The following is a 21,794-nucleotide window of genomic DNA, read 5'->3' as shown; positions in this document are numbered from 1 at the left end:
AAGTTTGAAGTTAGCATTACAGACTAGCTTTAGCTAATCATGCTAGCGATTAAGAAAAAACAAAATCTTGTATTTAATTTATTTTATTCAAATGACTCTTTAAAATCCAGAATATTCAAAACTAAAAAACAGTAGTGAGCTAAACTTTTCTATAGATATTTCATTTGCCAACACTCTCTGGATTTTTCATATTTAGTGATATTCTGAGTTGATTCTTATTGATACTTTGCAGCTAATGTCATCCACTTGGGGGTGATGCTAACTGTAGGCACTGCTCTGTCCGAATCTCTGTTACTCAAGCTAGAATCTGAGTTTTATTTTAACACAATCTGACCTTTAAAAAACTGTCTTAGCTGAAACTACAACAAGTGAGCTGATTTGTGCTGTTAAACAAGTCCCTCTCCAATAACATTAGTCACAGGCTAGCTAGCGTTTTTTCAGTTTTTCGCGCCTTTTTGTCGAAAATCTAACATCTAAACAGCACCACAACCTCGTATTGATCACAGGCTCCTGAAAATGTATTATTTAAATCCATTTTGTATTTTCCCCTTTACTTTCAGACGATCTTCAAACTTTTTAAGTCGTTTTTGCTAATGTTTGCATAGCGTCTGTTGAAATCTCATTATGTTCCATTTCACTTTTGCCTCTAGTTGCCCCCATTGCAGAATTTCGAATGCTTTTGTTTGTTTTCTGAAACTTTTAAAGAGTCTACATCTCGCGCTAATTAGTAGAAAGATAACCACACAGAAAAACAAGCTTTGGTAAAGAATACAAACTGTGATCAAAAGGAGGCTTGTAGCCTGTGTGAAAAAGGACTTCTTGGGTCATGGAGCTTTTAATATTTCAAACCAGATTAAGTAAGTGAGCTCAAATAACCTCATACCGCAGCTGTTAGAAAGTAAAAGATATTACGGACGCGTACTGGGATTAAGACCAGTGAGCGTGGAGACTTTTAATGCCCACAGATGACCTATCCTACTTTGAATAAGGCAAGACGCAGCTCCATGTAACATTTCTGCTCGTTTCCATAGAGATTTCATTACTCCGTCTGAAATTTTCCGTATTTTTTTCAACTACAGGTGCATTTATTGCTCAAAAATACCTCGAGAAACCTGCATTCTTATTGTGAACAGCGTCTAGGGATGTTTTCCGATGCTTTTACCCACGGAGAAAAGTATGTTTAATGCCGTACTCAAAGCGGTAAAACCTCCACGGAGACAAGGCGGTAACAAATCCCCAACCTGTAAAATTACACAATGCTTCTTTAAAAAGTGTTTCTTCCTTAAGAGATGGCGAACATCCAATTTAAACACAGATTGTTTTTGTTGAAGTGTCGGAGCTCCCGACGCGAGCCGCGATTCAAATAGTTGTGACAAGTGTGCTAACTGTAAAGAGAATATAAAACGGAAATTACACGCCTCACCGGGGAGTCTTCAGTCGGAAGTTGAGTTGTTTTTGTTTGGAGTGAGTAGCTACGGGGATGTGTCAGCTGGACAAAACAGCTTCAATCTTAATACTTGAAGAACAAACAAAAGCGGCAAATTGAGGTTTTATTTTTTTGTAAACAGAAACGATTTCTTTCAATACGGCAAAGAGGAGCAGACTTATGCTGGATTCCTAATTGCTGTATCTTATCATGTACTTATATTGTTTTAGAGTTTCAGACAGTTCTTTAAGTACAAATTGACAAAAATAAATGCGTAAAGATTGTCACATTAGCTCTTTAACTGCTGTTGCAATTGGAAAGTTAAACAGTGGCTCAGAAAAATCACAGATCCAACCAACCAAAACAAATTATTTTATAAATGATCTTTTTGGTTCTGTAACTTTGCAGGATGAACGATGGATTCTCATGATATTTGCACCAACAACGACAGAGATACTTGAGCCTATTTTAACAAAAAAACAGACTATTTTGTTTGTGAAAATGTGCAAAGGGAAGCACTTTAGGCATTTGCGAACAGGGAACATGTGCTTTTCTCTCAACTGGATCTAGCAAAAGTTAGATTTTCCGGCTTGTTCCACTGTTGTGACGCTTCGACCAATCAGATTCTAATATTCATTCATTCGTTTTGTGATTGCTTTCAGCGAGAGCCGCTCCAGATTGATAATTGCGTAGAACTCGACATATCAATCAGGCACAAACAAGGTTAGACATTTTGACTGATCAGATTTAAACTCAATTTAGAGTGGTACAAGTATAAATTTGCTGCTAGTCAGGTTGGTAGATCTTTGTACTGCTAAAAAAAAAAAAGAAAAATACAACCTGGGTAAGCGAAATATTTGAGGAGGCACTATTTGGTGACAATGATGCATATGGGAAGAAGAGATGCTATAAATTCAAATGAATAAATAAATACATTGTAGTATCTCACACTACAATAAAACATTCACTGAACTACAACCAAAAACGGCAAACAATTATTACATTTATGACTAAAAACTACTCTATTTTTCTTCAAATGGATAGAATATTACACCAAGTTAGTTTTTTTTTTTGGTTCTTCCCACCCATCCGTTACCTGTTTGAGAGTGCAGTGCTGAGCCATGAGGGCGCGCACCATCTCGGGCAGAACGATGGGCACGGAGGAGAGGCGTTTGGAGAAGGCGGTGAGCAGCTGGTTGCATTTGTGCACCCACTCCCCGCGGCCCGTGGACTGGGACAGACGCAGCAGGTTAGACGCTGACACGGAGTTGGCACTGGGCTCCGCACCATCTTGGTCTGCAACACGCACAAAAGCGGGGGGGGGGGGGTTTAGACAGACATGTAGCTTTTAATCATGTCAGATTGTTTCCTAAAAATAATATATTAAATAATTAAAAATAAATAGTGAAAAAGTTCTGTATATTTTGTGAGAGCTCAAAATGTTTGCCCCCACTGCATGATGTCATTCAGTGGTGATCCAGAAGTGCTCCTCTGTGTTTTTAAAGTTTATTCACCATTATCAGACATTCTGATCTACTACACTAATATTTTAACTACACAGCTAAGCGTTTTTAGTGTTAGCAACTATGTAATTTCAGCGTCATCAACAGCTCTTTTTGCACATGTGAATATAAGGCCTCAATATGAGTAAAAACAAAGTCACAGTAATATAAACATAAGTACAGTATCATGCTAACAGCACACTTCCTGAGTCTTTACAATGCAGACAGCAAGCAGCAGACTTATTTTGACCTCTAGAGCTGCTTTTATAATACATCTGTACAGGGGTAATTTTGCAGACCATTTAAATATCTGCCTGAACAGAGGAGCTAATTACACTGAAACTAATACACTGAGTTATTTACAGTTAAGTTACTGTATTTTCTGGACTATACGTCGCTCTGGAGTATAACTCGCACCAGCAATAAAATGCATAATAATTAAGAAAAAAACATATATAAGTCGCACTGGAGTTTAAGTTGCGTTTTTGGGAAATTTATTGTACAAAATTCGAAATCAAGAACAGACACTTTATCTTTAAAGGCAAGTTATAATAATAATAGAGAACAACAGGCTGAATATCAGTACAGACACATTTATATTTAAACGTAACACATTTATATTTATTCAGCTACATCACATGTGTCAAACTCAAGGCCCATGGGCAAAATGCGGCCCTCCACATAATTTTATGTGGCCCTCGACAGGGTAAATTAAAAGGTATGATGGTTTTATAATCTCAATTTATCAGGAGGTACAGAGTTACACAGCCATATTTTTTACATCTAGGCAAATGTATATGCAATATTTATAACTTGAATAAGTAATAAATACAGAAAGAGTTAATTAACAAGTTATTAAATTTGTTAGATTTATTTTACATTTGGCCCTTTGAGAGCAGCCATTTTGCTGATGTGGCCCTCGGTGAAAATGTGTTCGACACCCCTGAGCTACATGAAGCATAGGCAGAACTGAACATGTGTCTGGTTTGTTAACATAAAATATTAACAGTTAATCAAATAAGTAAAGCATAAAAAACAAGCTAACAAGTTTACTTTGGATCTGAAGTCGCATCTAAGTATAAGTCACACCCTTGGCAAAACTATGAAAAAAAAGTGTGACTTAATCTGAAAAATACGGTCGTATCCAGTAATGTAATCCAGTAACAACTCTAATAACATGTATTCCTCACTGTAAACACCTAGAGTGTGTTAGTTTACATTAGTTTAAATTGGCTGAAATTCAGGCAAATTTAAGCCAATCCTTTACCAAAGCTACTTCAGAAATGAAAAAAAGCTGATCAAATTCAACCTTCTTTTGCTTTAAACCCTAACTGGACAACTAAGGGATTACACAAATGCCGCAATACTAGACTTTCCATTATGTGTTGTAATGAGTAAAAAGGGCTAAAAGTTATAATTTAAAAAGATGATTGTGTTCAACAGTAGTACAAAAAGCCTGAATAATGTATAACACTGCAAAGAGGCCAGGATATAATTACTTCCCAACTAATTAAATCCTCATCTACACCAGACAGAATGCACACATTAGCATATGGCGGCGCAGAGGCCATAGACTGAGCCGATTCCAGACACTGTGGACATTCCTCTATAGTGTGATGTGATGGGACCAACAACTGACCTTATCTCCTGTCAGGGTGCAGTGAGAGCCTGGAGGGATCTTCTCATGACCCCTGCACCCTCCTCCACCCCCTTCCACACTGTCCGCTGTGGGATCCTTCCTCATGGCTATAGGAGGCTTGTGGAAGTAGGTTATCTCATGCTGTTTTTTTATTTATTCAGGACAGAGTTGCAAAAACTAATCAAAGCTAACGTGTTAAAGGGGCTTTTTACACAGCCACAAGTTTTCACGAATCCACAAAGTTCTGATTAAGATTAGCCGCTCTTTTGCACTACAACAAGCTGCGTGTTCACTCAATCCGTATTCAGTCCGCACGTCGCTGAAAACGGTGGAGGAGGTAGTTTCTTTGGGGACAGGAGGATGTTCTAAACTCATAAATACGGGACAAACTGGTTGTCGTGTGGAGGGATAAGAGCGCAGCCCCGATCTGAGCAGAAATTGGGTGTCTGCAGCTAACCTGCAACTGTGGATGTCCAAAGTGGGCCTTCAATAGATCTAAGAGAGCTAAAAAAACAGGACAACACATAATCTGAACCCAGAAGGAAAGGTGTTACCATTCCTTACACTGCGGGTGTGTTTGAAAAACTTCAGAGAATTTTCAGACAGTTTGAGATTCCTGTCTTTTTCAAACCTACGAACACTTTAGGACAAAAACTGGTTCACCCAAAGGACAAAACTCGGAGCCATAAACAAAGTAATGTGGTCTACTCCGTTCAGTGCAGTGAGCGTTACATTGGAGAAACTAAACAGCCGCTCCATAAGAGGATGTACCAACACCGTGAAAGCTCCTCGGGACCCCAGTCTGCTGTACATCTCCATCTCAAAGCCACTAACCACTACTTTGAAGATAGTGAAGTTCAGATCTCAGCCAGAGAAAAGAAATGGTTTGAGAGAGGAGTTAAAGAAGCTGTTTTGTTAGGAAAGAGAATCCTTCCTTAAACAGGAATGGAGAACTGACACACAATCTCTCACAGATCTATGATTCCACCTTCAGACCCAAAGCAAACAAAAAGAACAATAGGAGGACCATTAAAGGTTGAATGGGGTCGTTAAGGCTGAAACTGGAGACAATAGATGTTTACAGTTTCAGTGTAGTTAGCCCCTCTCTTCAGATAGACAGTTGGCAGATTTTAACTTTGTCTTTTAATATGGCTCAGACCTGGACGACTGAGGGTTTCCACAGATAACGTGCAACTGCAAAATATAATGTTTTGGGCCTCATATCAGTTCTGATCTTTATTATAATGTAATGTAACACTCAAACCCTGCATAATCTACCTTGTGACGTCATGTGATAATATAGAAAGTGCTCCAGTGTTTTTTAAAACTCCATAAAACTAAGTCTAACGATACAAACTACCCAGACAACCCCTCCTCCCCTGACAAACAAACACACTGGCTGTTTAGACTTTAAAAGTGTCTGCTCACTTTTGAATAGCGGGTCTATATAAATACATCAAAGCGAGTGTCAGTATATGATTGTGACCTTAGAGCTTATATATGAAAACAGATAGAGAGGCAGGAGAGAGTGCGGAGTGTGGAGCTGCACGGGTAATCTGTCTTCACTGACAGCCGACATGGTGGGACAGAGGCGTCACTAATGGGCTTCCTCCTCACAGCGGAGAAAGAGGGGCGGGCGGGCATGCAAAAAAACTCGATCTACATGAGTGAAACTGATGAATGTTTTATTAAAGAGCTTGTACTTGATTTTTTCTTCCATGTGTTTGAGCAAAATGTGTCTCTGCCCCAGTACTGATATATTGTGTGAGCAGCTTTTGAGGTCAAAATACGTCCGCTGTGTCCTGAACACGTCTAGTTAAAGGTGTTTTATTGTACGATAATCAGGAAGTGTACGTTGGCATGCTAGTTGTTGTAAAGAACACAGGGGATACGCACGGCAGAAAACTATCTACACAAAAACAATTTATGAATACATTTTCCTGCATATTTTGAGCCAAATGTGTCTTGCCAACACATCTGATTAGAAACCTTTTATTATTTTATTCATAATCAGGAATTGCACTTTAGCATGCTAGTTGTTTTTAGTGTTACTTTTGCGGCTAAACTCCACTCTCACAGTGAAAAATGGCTTTGATTGCCTTGTTTACCTCGTCAAGGAATAACTAACTCAGGTATGGTGCATTTAATACTTGTTTTTTAACAGGTTTGACAAAGTTATGTAATTAGTTTGTTGCTCTTGTTTTTGGACTTTGGACTAGTAATTTAGGGCGGGATCTGGCCATACGAGGACCAGTGTCAAACAGGTATCCACGCTTTAAACTCTGCCCCTGCAGTCAGGCATTAATAATCAGTAACACCTGGCTGCAAACAGTCATGCGTGATATCACATAGTACTTGAAAATGCAGTGTCTATTGTAGGCAGGACACATTTTGGGCTGTTTTTGACCACAGAGCTGCAAATTTACCTAATTTGAACTAAATTGGCCAAACGGAACTGTGAACATTAGCCAAAAACATGAAGACAGTTAAGTAGCAAAAAAAAAAAAGAGAATTACATTTTCTTCCAGTCCCTCATAGAATCAATTTCAAAATTATTGTATTACTCTACAAATCTTAAAACGGTAGAGGTCCAGAGTATCTGATGGACCTGCTAACTCCTCCTGATCCGCTTAAGCCTCTAAGATCAGCTGGTCTCCTGGCGATTCCTCGAGTTCAGACCAAACATGGTGAAGCCTCATTTAGTTTCTGCGTATCCCAAATGTGGAACTCTTTACTAGAAAATCTGCCCCTTTGAAATAAGGACAAAAATCAAATACACATTGTTTTAATATTGCTCATGAAAAAAGCTATGAATACGTATATTTACTGACTTGAACCTTTTAATAACACTTGAACTTTTGAATAACTAATGGAAAAGTTCAAGCGTCATGATCTCTTGTATTGGTTATGTGTAAATACTGTGAACTCATATATCGCTAATATCTCACGTATCGTTAATTATTGTGATTTTAATTCTGTTTAAAGCACTTTGAGCTGTCTACGTGCATGAAAAGTGATCTAGAAAATAAAATTAACTTGACTAGTGCCACTTTAAAGCAGACCTATTGTGCTTAAGCCTGATATATAGCTAAAATCTCTGACAACCGTGGATCGTTATGTTATAATTTACACATTTTAAACCGCAATATTTGTCAAAAAGGATTTAATAAAAGAAACAGGTCCACTGACGTCAGTGTTAGCAAACTGCAGCGCCCAGTGGGAGCCAACGTCGCTGTAAACGTCATCACAACAAAGACTCGTGTAGCTGTCAGCGCCTCTGATTAATAGCTGCACCTTACGCAAGCGAACAGGTGATTTTTTTCATTTGTTCCTAAATTACACGATGCTGTATCCTGTCCTATCACTGATTAAGGACATAAAATTGGAGAATGAAGTTACTTCAGAGCAGCGGGTGTGTACAAACATCCACGAATCATTCCACATACAACTTTTGAGAGAGTAAACGAGAAGGAGAAACAACTATAACATGATTAAAAGTTCTGAAAAGTCGATTTTGCAATAGATCTGCTTAAGTTATTTCGTCTAAAACACAGCAGTAACGACAAGATAGCAAGTTTTCAATTTGAGAAAAAGAGAAAGAGGTGAAGAAAGAGACAGCAAGGCAGAAAAGTAGGAGGGAGAGAGCGAGACAGAGTTCAAGAAAGTGACAGAGAGAAACAGAGAGAGCAACATGGGAGCTACTGCGGGGAGTAAAAGCACCCTTGACGCAGACAGGTAGAAAGTAGTCCCAGTCTGATCCGGGATGTGCGGGTGTCAGAGCGAGGCCAAGGTCAGAGCGGCACATCTTCTGTTACAGAGAAATCCAAACTCTCTCATTATTCATCACTCCGAGACAGACCGATCCATCCAGACACGAGGAGCTGTGACATCTGCAGTACCACATCAGAGGGAGGGAATCGTGATTAGACAACGAAGGGCTGATCCCTCTGATGATCGTATGCTAATTTGGGGATTCAGTTAAGCTTTTCCCCCCTGTAATGGTGTAAGTGAATGACCAATCACAGTGAAGTGTTAAGACCTCTTATGTCAATACAAAGACACGGTGTAATGTACCTGTGATTTATTTTGATGTGCATGTTTCCTGTCTTTTTAAAAAATGTTTCGAGTGGTGGCAGTGGTGTGAACGGCTCCAAAAATAATGTGTAGCTAATGGTGAAAAAAATGTAAGGAACTGTTTGCTCTTATAGTTTTAAAAAAAAGGTACTACAATCATAATTGAACCTGGGTTGCCTGTGCCATTTTATTCATTCATTTTAGGTTTAAAAGTAAAAGCTGAAGTTAAATCTGGACAAAAAGTTGTAGGAGTGAAGATGTTTTGCTGCTCATCCAAGTCTTCAGTTCTGGTCAGATTACTTGTGAACACATTCAACCTTTAATGGCACAATGGGCTCACCCTATTGTTCTTTGTTTCTTTTGTTTGCTTTGGGTCTGAGGATGGAGTTATAGATGGGGAAGAGATGGGAGAGATTATGTCTTAGGCTCCCATTGCAGTTTAAGGAAGGATTCTCTTTCCTAACAAAAAATGTCTTCTTTAACTCCCCTCTCAAACCATTTCTTTTCTCTGGATAAGATCTTTTAGGTTTAAATTAACTAGATTTTTCATTGAAATTAGCAACCCAAATGAGAGACTCACCTAAACCTCACTCTGCTTTCTAATTGGATACTTGTTTTGAGGCACCAAATTATGACATAAATAACTTTCATGTCCAATATTTTTGTAATTAAGAATAAATCAATCAACACTATTGTTATCAGTAAAAGCTGTATTTGATTAGAACATGCCTACCTTGGCTCTGGGGCTTTGTGACTCACTGTACTATGCAATACTTTTTATCTCTAACGTTAGCTACAACAATCAGCTCTGCGCACAACAACCCGGCAACCTCACTGTTAGCGTCACTACTTCCTGTTCAATTATATTTTGCTAATGGTAATGAATTAAGTAATTAAAGATAAGGCAATGGACAGGGAGCTGCGGGTGTGTAAAAACTACACAAATAAAATGAACACTTCACTCTTTTGTGTTTCGAAAGGGAGATATTTGTGCCTCACGCTAATGCTAATGCTAATTTTGAGGCATAATAAATAATAAACAGCACCACAAACTGAAGTATTCTACATATAAAAATAACTGGGTAGTGTTTATTTTACTTAATTTGAATTTGAATAGGTAGCCGATTTTATGTTTTGCTATTTTATTAGCTTTGAGACGCAGTGAGCTAGCTAGCACGCTGTGCACAGAGCCTATTTGAGACGAAATTAGAACAGTCACTATTATTTTACATCCGCATTACAGCGATACTGCCTAAAATACCTGGAAAACCGTGTCTGCTTTCATTGTATTCCTTATTTCCGCATTACCCGTTTCAACCGTTGTAGCAGCAAAATAAAACAGAGCGGCGCAGGCTGGAGGTAATTGGAGGTAGTCGGGCTCTCATGCACTGTACATGTTCTAGCTGTCAGGAGCCGGCCTGAACTGGAGACCAAATGAAGACGGATATGGCAGCCCAGCGATCAAAGCGGCAGCAGCAGTCAGAGCTCTCCAGCCTGAGCAGCTCCTCTCTGCTTGAAACCTGTCTATGTTTAGGTGAACTTCCAGTCACATCACCACCGTAGTAATGTTCAACGGGCTCCAAAACAATCCAACGTGAGGTGACGGCTCTGAGTTCTGGGGAAGAAGACAAGTGGACAGGCCAATAGTTGAATGATTAAGCCAATCCAGAACGCGGCATTTCTGATATATGGTCTTATAATGGAAGAAAATGTAGCGTTTAATTATCTGTCTGTGATCATTTGTCACGATATCCTTCAACTTTTTGTAGAGTGGCACCAAAGCAGATCAGAGAGTTCCAGAGAGAGTTGTAGATTCGTCTTCTTCACTCTTTTGGGTCGCAAATCAAAAACTTTTAAGTCACTGTTCCTTGAGAAGCTATAGTAGCAGGATCAAACATATTCGGGCTTATATTATTACCAATTTTTAACATTCACATTTCAAAAGGAGGGGTATTTTACTTCTATATGCTATTATCTGCTAACACAAACATATTTAGATCGCCATGTTACTTTTTAGTGTTTTGAAAATGCTATATAGGCCAGAAACAATGTATTAACGTGTTTTATATGTCCCTCCTCCCTTTGCTCTCCATGCTGTAGTCTGCGTATAGGAAGATCCAGCTCGGTCTAAAAACTCTTTGGGCATATTTTTAATGAAGGAACAACGTTATAACACGGTAGAAAGAAGGAATTACCCCCAGCAAAGGCTCTAAAACGCGATATTGTGCTATTCACTTGACTTGATTTTGTAGTTCCATCTTCTCAAGGTTTTTTTTTTTTGGGTGGAATCAAAACTATTTGGCCATATTCTGTTATGAAATCTTTCAAGTTTTCATTCTATGGGATTTTTTCCAGATGAATAGCTGGATCATAATTCACTTTGATGGGTTATTAACCATTTTTGACAGAAAATCCGGGCTTTTAAATCCGTTCAAGTGAAAACATGCTTCACAGTCTGATTGATTTATACTAGATTCTATCCAGATGACAATCGATGAAACTTTACTTACAACAGAACAGTCTTGGATGAACGTGGATTACATCAACATCTCTATTGTGAGTTAAATTACATTTCACCATAGTTTATTTGTGCTGACAGAAACGCTGATCTTTGTCCCAGCTTTCATTTAATGTGTATTTGTCCGGTGATTACTAACATATTATCAAGTCTTGGAACCGATACCTAACCACGAAACAACTAAAAACATAACGCAATATGTATAACTGATTTATTATTCTTTTCTGTAACTTCTACTGGACACCACAAGGCTGTGTCCTGTCTCTCTTATTATTTATCTCTCTACACTGATGACTGCAGGAAAACGGTCAATCCAACAGTTACAAGGTTAAGTTTGCAACCCCACGATACCCGCACGGCTCAAGTCTCACTGAATTTGTTGAAGGTTGTGACAAATCCCATCTCAAGCGCAATGTCAAAAAGACCACCAGCTATTCATACAGACCATGCGGAAATAGTAGAAGAGTACAACTACCTGAGAACTTTTTACCATCAAACACAAATGAGATTGTCACGATGTCAGCCAAAACATCAAGTCAACATTTTACAACTAATTCACTTTGTACACGCACTTTGTCCGGCACATTTTGTAACTCCACATCTGTACAGATTAAAAGCAGGTTGAAGAACACTCTAAAGTCTCTTCTAAAACAATTGGACTCCCTGTAAGAAGAACTCTGTCCTCCTCCTGTGTGCAGCAATCTGTGAGAAGAGGCACCAAGGTCCTCCAGAACCCTGACTATGAACTTCTGCATGAAGACTGAATGTGCTTAAATTACTCCTAGAGGATGAATAAAGATGATTGACTTCAGGTGATGGGAGGTCTACCAGCTGATGGACCTGCACATGGACCTGCACCTAGACTGCCATTAAACCTGTTTATCTTGCATTTATTCCATTATAGTTGCTCAAAATGCTAAAAAAAAATACTTAGATACCACAAAATACCACATAGACATGGCCCAGTACTGAGGGATTACACAGATATAAAGTCAAATAGAAATATACAAGAAAGATCTATGATTTAAGTTGAAAATGACATTATATTGTCTAAAGAAAGCGTATCATTTTATTATTATTATTAGTTATTATTATCGTGGTAAAAGAATTGGTATTTAGAATCAAGTCTTTTGTGAAATATAGTTTGAAATTTTAGTATCGTGACAACACAAATGGAAATATACAAGTTTAACGCCATATTTCCTGGTAATCCAATAACACAGCACAGAGACAAGCAGGTTGCGCACCAATCGCTTGAAAAGTTACAGAATGCAGCTGTAAATATGGACTAAGAATGTCATGACGTCACATAACCTATAATGCGCTGTACTACTGTGTCCTGACTGCCATTATCGCCCATTATCATATCCGTCTTACCCTCTTTGAGCTGGAGCAGGACAGTGGGGTCGTGGGGGTCACTGCAGAAGTAGCCAGACCCCTGAGCATCCCAGAAGAGCGCGTCCTGTCTCAGCTGCAGCTCCTCGGCCCACTGCAGCCATTTTGTCTCGAAGGTAGCCTCGTACAAGTCCAGCAGCCCGCCGATCACGAAGGCGTAGTCGTCCAGGAAGCCCGCGATGGGAGGGGAACTGGGACAGAAGAAACACTACGCGTGAAAAGGACGGCAGATAATTAGTGAGTCACGAGTCACTCACGCATCAGGCTGAACTTCTGCGAATGTCACGTTTTTATGGAGTAATGACACCTACACAGAAGGGGTCAGGCCTCTCCCAAAAGTCAATTCTGAAAGCTCCAAAAAGCCTCGAAATAACCAAACCCAACAATTTTATCAAGGGATGCAGCGATACCGATTTCGACACTATGACTTTAAGTATCTGTCACTACCTGATATCAACCGATACCAGCGCAGAGACCGAAAATAGCACTTTTTTTCCCCTTAAAACAAAATTAACATAAGATAAAACCGATCCAAATGTGTTGCAGTTGTAATTTATCCTTCAAGTAAAACTGTTAACATTATGAGACCCTCTGGACCAACTACGACCAGTAAATAAATCATTAAAAGTAAATATATTATTACATGAATTTATATGTCCAACCAGGATATCGTGCGAACCGTTATTATTAGGAATCGGTATCAGTATCGGTGCAATTATCGGATCTCCAGTTACCCCCAGAAAGTTCCTCATGGAGTCAACAAAAACAACAGCAAATAGTTGTAAATAAATGTGTTTCTCTTTCTTCTCGCTTAATTTAAAGGTCCTATATTACACAAAATTTGTCTGTTTTCATCTCCAAAGCTCAAAATGCATCTGTCCCACCTTGTGATGTAGCAGTATTTTTCAGTTTGAGAGAAGAACTCAGCCTAAATGTGCAGGGTTTGTGTGTTTTAACGTGTGTAAATGAAGCAAAAACACGACTCCGAGTGTGTTTTTGACGAGAAAACGACATTATAAAATACATAAATAAAGAAAATAATGTAATATAGGTCGTTTAATCTCAAGACATCACGTGGTTAAATAAAGGTTTTGATGATAATAATGTTTAAAAATGTGGCACCCTGATGTTCGTGAGTGTAGCGGGTGTGTCGGTGACAGGCGCCCCGATAGGACAGTGTTTGGGGACATCCGTGGACGTATACAAGGGGACAGTGTCACAGAGGTGGAGAGGGGTTGAGGACACATGATAAGACGGGACAGGCCGATGGGAGGGCTGACTCATGTGCCTAAATCAGACAGAAGACAGGAGAAGATGACAGTACGGCCTCTGTGCACCTGAGACCTGGGACGAGTCGGGAACAGAGCAAAAGACAAGTCCAAAATGTAACTGTCAGGAGAGGAAAAAACGTGATTAGATTTGAGATTCTGACTGAAATGAGAGAATGATCTGCATTAAATGTGCGCAATGTAGTTTGTCTGGTGGTATTTTCCTACTGAAATGTTCTTAAGTATGGCTTTAAATGTTTCCATCTTGGATTTATTCAATCATAGTTTGTTTTGTTTTGTTTTTTTGCTCGAAAATACCTCGAAAAACATGTCTTCTTATTGTGAGTGGAGTAGCAGCTTAACTTTTACAGGGGAATAACTGGTGCTCCTCAATGTTTAAAAGGACTGAACACATTATAAACCGTTATATCTCGCCTAGATTTTTCTTTTTCAGCCATAAAAATCATGTTAAAGGAAGTATCAGCATGTACTTTTGCCTTTTTTTTTCACACAACTACCTCTATTTTACATATCCATCCATATTTTTCCTTTGACGCATCGAATAACTGACTGGAAAAATCCCTGTGGCACCTGCGCTCTGATTGGTCGTCTTCGAGGGACAACGTTAGGCACATTACCGTAATGACAGTAACATATTTAAAGAGCCCCATGCCTCTTGCTTTGAGACGCAGTTTGAATTTACATGAAGCACGATTGGTTGCGGAGTTACGGTAATGGAAAGTCCGTAAACTGCAAAGCTAACGGCGTCGATAGCATCTGACGCTATAGGGTTAAAAAAAACAAAAAACAATTATGCTTACAGATGACAAACTTGTATTTCACAGCAATATATAGTAGTTTTTTGTTGTTGTTTTTTTTGTAAAATTATATAATATGACAGCTGTTTTATTTGTTTATTTGTTTATTGATTTTTCTGTTTTATTTCTATTTAAAGGCTGCATATTACGCTATTTTCTGAGCTAAGTTATACTGTTGTTTCCTCATCACAAACAGACCTGGAGTTGTGTTTTTTTGTTTCATTCACACATGTTTAACGCACAAACCCTGCATATTTAGCCTGAGTTCTTCTCTCAAACTGAAAACACTCTGTTCCACCTTGTGATGTCATCATGTGGTAATGCAGGAAGTGCTCCACTGTGTTTTTAAACTCCACACACCTTCACTAGAATCATTTGGATCATTTCAGCCCTGGAAGTGCTAATCTCTACTGCACTAAAAGGTAAAATGTAGCTGCTAACTTGAAAACTACAGCTTCATGACATCACAAGGTGGAACGGAGCATTTTGAGTTTTGGGGATATAGACTAATACAGACTAATAATGCAGGAATATTCAAACATGTGTGAATGAAACAAAACGCAACTCCAGACAGGTTTTTGATGAGGTAACAACACTCTAAAATGGCTAAACGCTAAGCTAATCAATTTTGCATAATAGAGGACCTTTAACTTGCACTAAATCTGGAATATTCTGCAGTGCGGCTTTAAGAAGTACGACCAGTTTTAAGCGGTAGGACTTTGGGAAGGTTATGACATCACACGCATAACTTCAGTCTGTCTGTAATATTATCAGCTCTGTCTCTCACACTCTTCCATATCACCTGATTCTGGAGAGATGACAAGTGGAGACAAGACTCAAGTGGCCCTCACTGACCTGGGCTGTGAGGACCGGTCACGGCTTGTCGGCCCGGGACTGGGAAAACGGGGAACAACGAGCCATAGCGGAATTCCAACATGAAGCAGCAGCAGTCTTCTAACTTGTGGAGCTTTAAAGGTTTATTGTAATGTTTGTTTGTATCTCATTTTCTATTGGTAATGCATATGCTGTAATGTTAAATTGACATAGTATAAGTAACGTGTTTTTGTTAACCTGCAGATTTTGTATGATTGTAAAGGCACAATGGGATAATGGAGCTTGACACAAATATTAACGATCAGGTTTAACACAGGAAATTCCCTTTGCCTCCCATCTTAGAGAAGGACATATGTGTAACTTATCACCATGTTATATTGATATATCCTTGTTAAAACCCTACCAGGAGGAGTTTTATGCAGTTGTTCCGTCGCTATATCGTGTTTTTGGTGCTATTTTACATGTTTTTTACAGTGTATGAACGTGCATCGTGTTGTGCGTCCTGATTGGCTGAGGGACTGTAGACCATTGTCCATCAGTCTCCTCCGTGCCGTGTCTCCTGTACAGTACAGAATGTGTTCAGACAAATTTACATAAACGTTGGATCGCAGTGTGACTCTGAAGTGCTGTATGTTTGCACTTTGTTTTCTCCCTGACAAAACCCACAATGTCGATGAAACATTCTTTAAATCTACGAAGGTTTGAACTTTGAGAGAGTTTAAACGAGAGAGAAATGTGAGAAAATGTTAATGCCTGTGTGAGAAAAGTGTATAAAGTGTGTGGTGAGGGGTTTTACAGCAAAAAACATAGAGAATAATTGTAAAAGATAAAGCTGATACTTCGTGCATTTCGCCTGTTGCCGGTTATTTTTAGAACGTAACCCCCGAGATAAACGAGGGAACAATATTATAATAATAATAATATTGAATAATATTTTCTTATTCACAGCTGAAGCTTCAAGCACTAGTGTTGTGCTGTATTTCTAATTTTGTCAGGAATCTGCAAAGGAAGGAAGGAATGGAGGGAGGGAGGGAGGGAGGGAGGAAGGAAGGAAGGGAGGAAGGGAGAGAGGGAGCAAGGAAGGAAGGAAGGAATGGAGGGAGGAAGGGAGGGAGGAAAGAAGGAAGGGAGGAAGGGAGAGAGGGAGCAAGGAAGGAAGGAAGGAAGGGAGGGAGGAAGGGAGGAAGGAAGGAATGGAGGGAGGGAGGAAGGAAAGAAGGAAGGGAGGAAGCGAGAGAGGGAGCAAGGAAGGAAGGGAAAGAGAGAGAAAAAAGAAATAAAAGAAGGAAGGGAGGGAGAGAGAGACAGAGAGAGAAAGAAAGAAAGAAAGGAAGGATGGAAGGAAGGGGGAGGAGCAAGGAAGGAAGGAAGGAAGGAAGGAAGGAAAAAAGAACGAAAGGAAGGAAGGGGGGAGGGAGGGAGCAAGGAAGGAAGGAAGGGAGAGAGGGAGGAAGGAAGGAAGGGGGGAGGGAGCAAGGAAGGAAGGAAGGAAGGAAGAAAAAAGAAAAAAAGGAAGGAACAAACAACATTGCAAATTGTCCAAATCAGCATGTCTCAATTCCTGATATGCTTTTATTTTTCTTTTGTTTTTTTTTTAATCCATACATCAACTTACTTTACTTAATGTGCTAGCCAGTTTATAGTCGGAGCAGTCCTGCGTGATGTCACATAGTACTTGAAATCTCCACTGCAGGCAGCACATAAAATGAGCAGTAGGACCAGTTTTTAAGGCTATTGAAACACCGTATGCACAATTTATTAGCAAACAAAATGGACATAAGTGTGTGTAGTTCCACTTTCTAAAAACATCGTAACTCAAACATCACCTGTCGCCCGCTCAGCCTCTCTCTCTCTCTCTCTCTCTATTTCTCTCTTTTCCCATCCTTTCTGCCCGTCCCCGAAGGCCACATTACGCACCCACCATCCACCCGATCATCTGGTGTCTTCGCCGTCATCTGCTCCCCCGTCCCGCTTCCTATTAACCCAGTTAGGCGCAACACCTACCATTTCTCCCGCTAATTTATAACACGCCCCATATGCGCTCGCCATGACACATCAATTAACCCATGCGAGGAGGAAAAAATAAACATATAGCGCGGGCAAGCTAGCCGATGTTAGCCGGACATTTATGGATGGGCTGTTAGCGGCGGAATAAGGTTATACAGAGACGTGGTGAGGGCTAGTTTAAGTTACAAATGGTACGTTGTAGTGGGACAGAGTTGGACATGTTATTTCTGCTGATGGGGGGATTCTTTAACTAGGACACAGCGGTGGGTAACAGAACGAGGACATGCGGACTCAAACTAAGGAGGAGTAAAGTGGGTTGTTGGGGGAGAATGGGCAGGTGAGGAGCGCCGCTGGGGTGATCGTAGCTAGCACCTGTTTGTCTACTTTGAGCTCAGGGGAAATGAAAAGGAAATAATGGAACACGTTTGTTTTTCCTGTTAAACTTAAATTACAGGACTGAGGTTTAAAAAAAAAAAAAGACATTTTGTGGATTCAAGCTCATGTTTACACTTTGCGTAAATTAGTAGAAGGCCTGTTTTTTTTATTTTGTGCACGATAGGAACAAGTAAAATACTGTCAATCCTAAAGAAAACAACAGAGACGTTAGAGAAATATCAACAGTATCCATTCTAACAAAAAGAGCGAAGTATGAACTCTCAAAAGCAGATAGCGTAAAAGCTGCAGTATACAACGTTTTTGCCCAAAAATAGACTAAAATAAAAGCATGTTTGTGTTTTTTTTTTTGCACTAAAGATCGTAGAAAAACACGTGTTCTTACTGCGTGAGGCTTGCATCTCCACAAACCTGACTCCTATTTGGCCTCCTCCTGCTCGTTTCCATAGAAATGTTGTTCTTTTGGCCATAATATTTCCCAGTATGGCATAAAACAGAATTATTTCCATGGAGATTGTTCTGAAGTATGGTTTTAACTTTATATTTCCATGGAATCTTCTTGGTATGAACATTAAAATGATAACATAAAATAATTACATATTAAATAATACATTAAAACTAGAAGTATCGCCGCTTTTTGACTCATTTGAACAATTGTATTAACATTATGGCACCAAAATTGGCATCTAATTTCTATATGACTTACTTACTTACTTAATGTGGTACAGAAATTAGTCTTTGAATCGTGAAAAAACCTTAGGACTTTTTTTTACAACGCCACATTATCACCGACTACTTTAAACACATTACTCTACACACTACAGTTATATGACCATATTTTCCTACTTAGAAATACGTTTACCATTTGATTTACTAGATAATCAACCTCCTTGTTCTATTTCTGAGTTAGTATTTTTCCCAAACAAAGTCATCCGAAGCAGGCTGCACCTCTAATCCCATTCCAAGTGTATGATGGAGGCTTCAGCTCCAGACGGCTTCATGTAAATGCAGCTAATCAGGTTATTGTGCCTGTGAACATTCCTCTGATTTCCTGCCATAACCTGGTTTACGTCTATAGCTCTGCCTCCTTCTGCTCACCGCGGAGAACTCAGAAAACACACCGGGAGCTCTTTCATTAGATTTAGCGAAGGAAGGGAATAGATAATAATAAATTTGTCCTAACTTTCAGAGACGGTCACGGTAAAGCTAACGACAACTAGCATGCTAACACGAACGTACTGGATCTCAGACAAGAAATTTGTAATTAAATGCAGACCTCAAAAGCTGCTTATACAAATGCATGTGTAAAGGGGCAAGACACATTTTGCTCACATAGAAAAACGGTGTATAGGGTATATATTTGTGAACTTTTGCACTTAATTTCATGTTTTAGCACATTTCTGATGGACTGCAAAAAAGAAAAAAGGAAAAAAAAGTGGATATTTTCAAAAGATCTGTGTGTATGTGCAGACTGAAAATGTAGATAGGCAAAAATGTGGGATAATTGGGTCTATACATTGAGAAAAATGGGAGGAAATTCTGATATTGCCATCTAAAATATCAAATATCAAATGCAATACAAAATCTTACACAATGTTTACATCTTTCCCTACATAAATAGCAAGTACACTCCAGGAATTTCTCCAAATTGTCCCGAATGTAAAGTAGTCCCGGGGAGCAAATGTCATTGTTTATGGGAGTGTAAGATCATACAGTCGTTCTGGGACCTTTGTCTTCTGGGGTTTATACCTGTAGATTTGAATCTCACAAAGACGTCATACAATTCCTCCTGATGCTGCGTAGAAAAACTATAATGTCAAAATGGGTTGGTAATGACGCCCCCTCTGTCTAAATGTGGAAGAATTTCATATCTGAGACGGTGACATTAAGATATTGCCTCAGTCTAATCTTGTAAAAAAAAAAAAAAAAAAGGGAAAATGTTCTGGACTGTCTGAAAATTAAAAGGGTAGTGACAGTAACTGGTGATTGTTGTTTCCATCTTGTTGTTCGATATGATTCATTCAGTTATTATGTGATTCAATATGCTGTGCTGTTGTTCTTTGTGAGTTTGTTTTTAGTTTTATTTGTATAAAGCAAAATAATTCAATAAAAATAATATATAAAAATAAAAAAAAGTTAAGATTTTTTTGGAATAACACCAAACTAGCATCCTTACATTTGCTCCACCTCCATCTGGTCGCCACGGTAACACGATCTGAGCATCATCTGCCTGTCAGGGTCCCACAGATGCTCCTTCAGGAAGTTCCCGGCCTGCACCGCTCTCTCCAGCAGGTCCTTGTCCCCGAAAACTGATCCCACTCTTGCATAAGCTGACAGCATTAGACCTGAGGAACAAAAGACAGATAATACTTAGAAACAATAACATTTAAAGCTTATTATACTTCATTCAGGTACAGCAAGACACAGTGTCAGCAAAAAGACATGCTATGTAACTTTTTTGTAGGGGATCTGTCTGCTCTCATGAAAATATATAGCGTTTTTTATTGTTCATGAACCAGGAAGTGACCATGTTAGTTGTTGTTAGCGTTACCATGACGACAAAACTCTGCTCTGACCTATAGAAGTTGCACTGAAACAAGTCAACTGAAAAAAATTAGAAACAAATTTAACAAAATAAGAAAAATATTACTTAAAATAGGCTAAATTATCTGCCAACAGAAGAAATTTTTTTTTTACTTAACAAGATTTTCAAAAATAAAAACATAATAATATTAGCCCCAAATCACCCACAATGTCTTAAAATTTGCATTCTTAACTAATTCCTAAAACAAACAATAAATAAATTATTGTGATACATTTTAAAATCTGGGGAAGCTTTGTCTTGAAGCTTTGTGTAGTATTCTATGAGGACCTTGGCTGTTAATTCACCAAGTAACATCATTCGAGTCATTTGCCGTCACAGATAATAGACTGAGTCAAAGCACATCTTCTTTAAGCAAAGAGTCACAAAAGCAGAGTTCACACTCAGACAGTTTAAGTTATGTCAGGTGGACGTTCCAGACAGACCAAACAGATCGACTTAGTGGAGGGAGGGAAGTTGGTGGATTACACGTCTTATTATATCATTCACAGTGATAGTCAAACATTTGTACATGTTATGGAAGTACAAAACATTTGAATCATTTCTTTTCATGTGAACTGTACCCTGGACATTTGATCTTATAGTCTGATGATGAGAATCACATACCTGATATAATATGACATGAAACACTAATAAATCATGTTGATATTTAATCTAAATGATTGGCATTCTTCATTTGAAACTGTTACTGTATTCATTTTGTTACAAGATCATGGGAATCTTGAAACTAGACAGACTGACTTATGAAAACGCAGTTGTGTTCAACTGAGTGTTGTTCATGTTCAACTTGAACAGAGATAAAAGTTAGAGATAACTTCAGCCATCATGCTCTCTAAAACATCAGCCTTTATGTTAGACCCTATTCCAAGTAGATCCTCTTCTTATAGATCCTATCCTTAATATAAATAAATAACTAATTAGAAAAGGGCTATGTCCTGCAGTCCTTCAAATATGTGATTACACCACTGAAAACTTAAATCTGATCTATTAGCCGACTACAGACCCATCTCTAATATTGCAGTTGTAGTTTAACAGCTTTGTCATCGTCTAAAGGCTAATAACTTATTTGAAGTTTTTCAGTCAGGACCCAGAGTTCACAAAGCACACACTGTGCACTACTTAAAGTCACAAATGACTTGTTATCAGCTGCTTACAATGGACTGATCCTGGTTCTGTTGGTCCAGGATTAGATCACGGACCATAACATTCTGCTGCAGAGATTAGAATGTGACATATGTGTCGGAGGGGCAGCCCTCAGCTGGCTTAAATCCTATTTATTGGATAGGCAACAGTTTGTTAATATGAACCAGAGCTCTAC

The 21,794-nt window shown here is 38.9% G+C and overlaps 1 protein-coding gene across 1 annotated transcript in view; it reads right to left on the bottom strand.

The window, feature by feature from the left end:
• The window catches only part of spata20 (spermatogenesis associated 20), a 90,626-nt gene that overhangs the window by 47,851 nt on the left and 20,981 nt on the right, over window positions 1-21,794 (bottom strand). The window contains exons 12-14 of the mRNA XM_033984283.2: window positions 20,051-20,219; window positions 12,537-12,745; window positions 2,523-2,722 (exon numbers count right to left, since the gene is read on the bottom strand). Coding sequence (XP_033840174.2) covers window positions 2,523-2,722; window positions 12,537-12,745; window positions 20,051-20,219 — 578 coding nt within the window. The remainder of the gene's footprint in view (window positions 1-2,522; window positions 2,723-12,536; window positions 12,746-20,050; window positions 20,220-21,794) is intronic.

The sequence above is a fragment of the Periophthalmus magnuspinnatus genome, chromosome 19 (assembly GCF_009829125.3).
Source record: "Periophthalmus magnuspinnatus isolate fPerMag1 chromosome 19, fPerMag1.2.pri, whole genome shotgun sequence".
NCBI lineage: Eukaryota > Metazoa > Chordata > Actinopteri > Gobiiformes > Gobiidae > Periophthalmus > Periophthalmus magnuspinnatus.
Note: the sequence above shows the minus strand (reverse complement) of the source record. Positions and strands in the feature narration are given on the sequence as shown.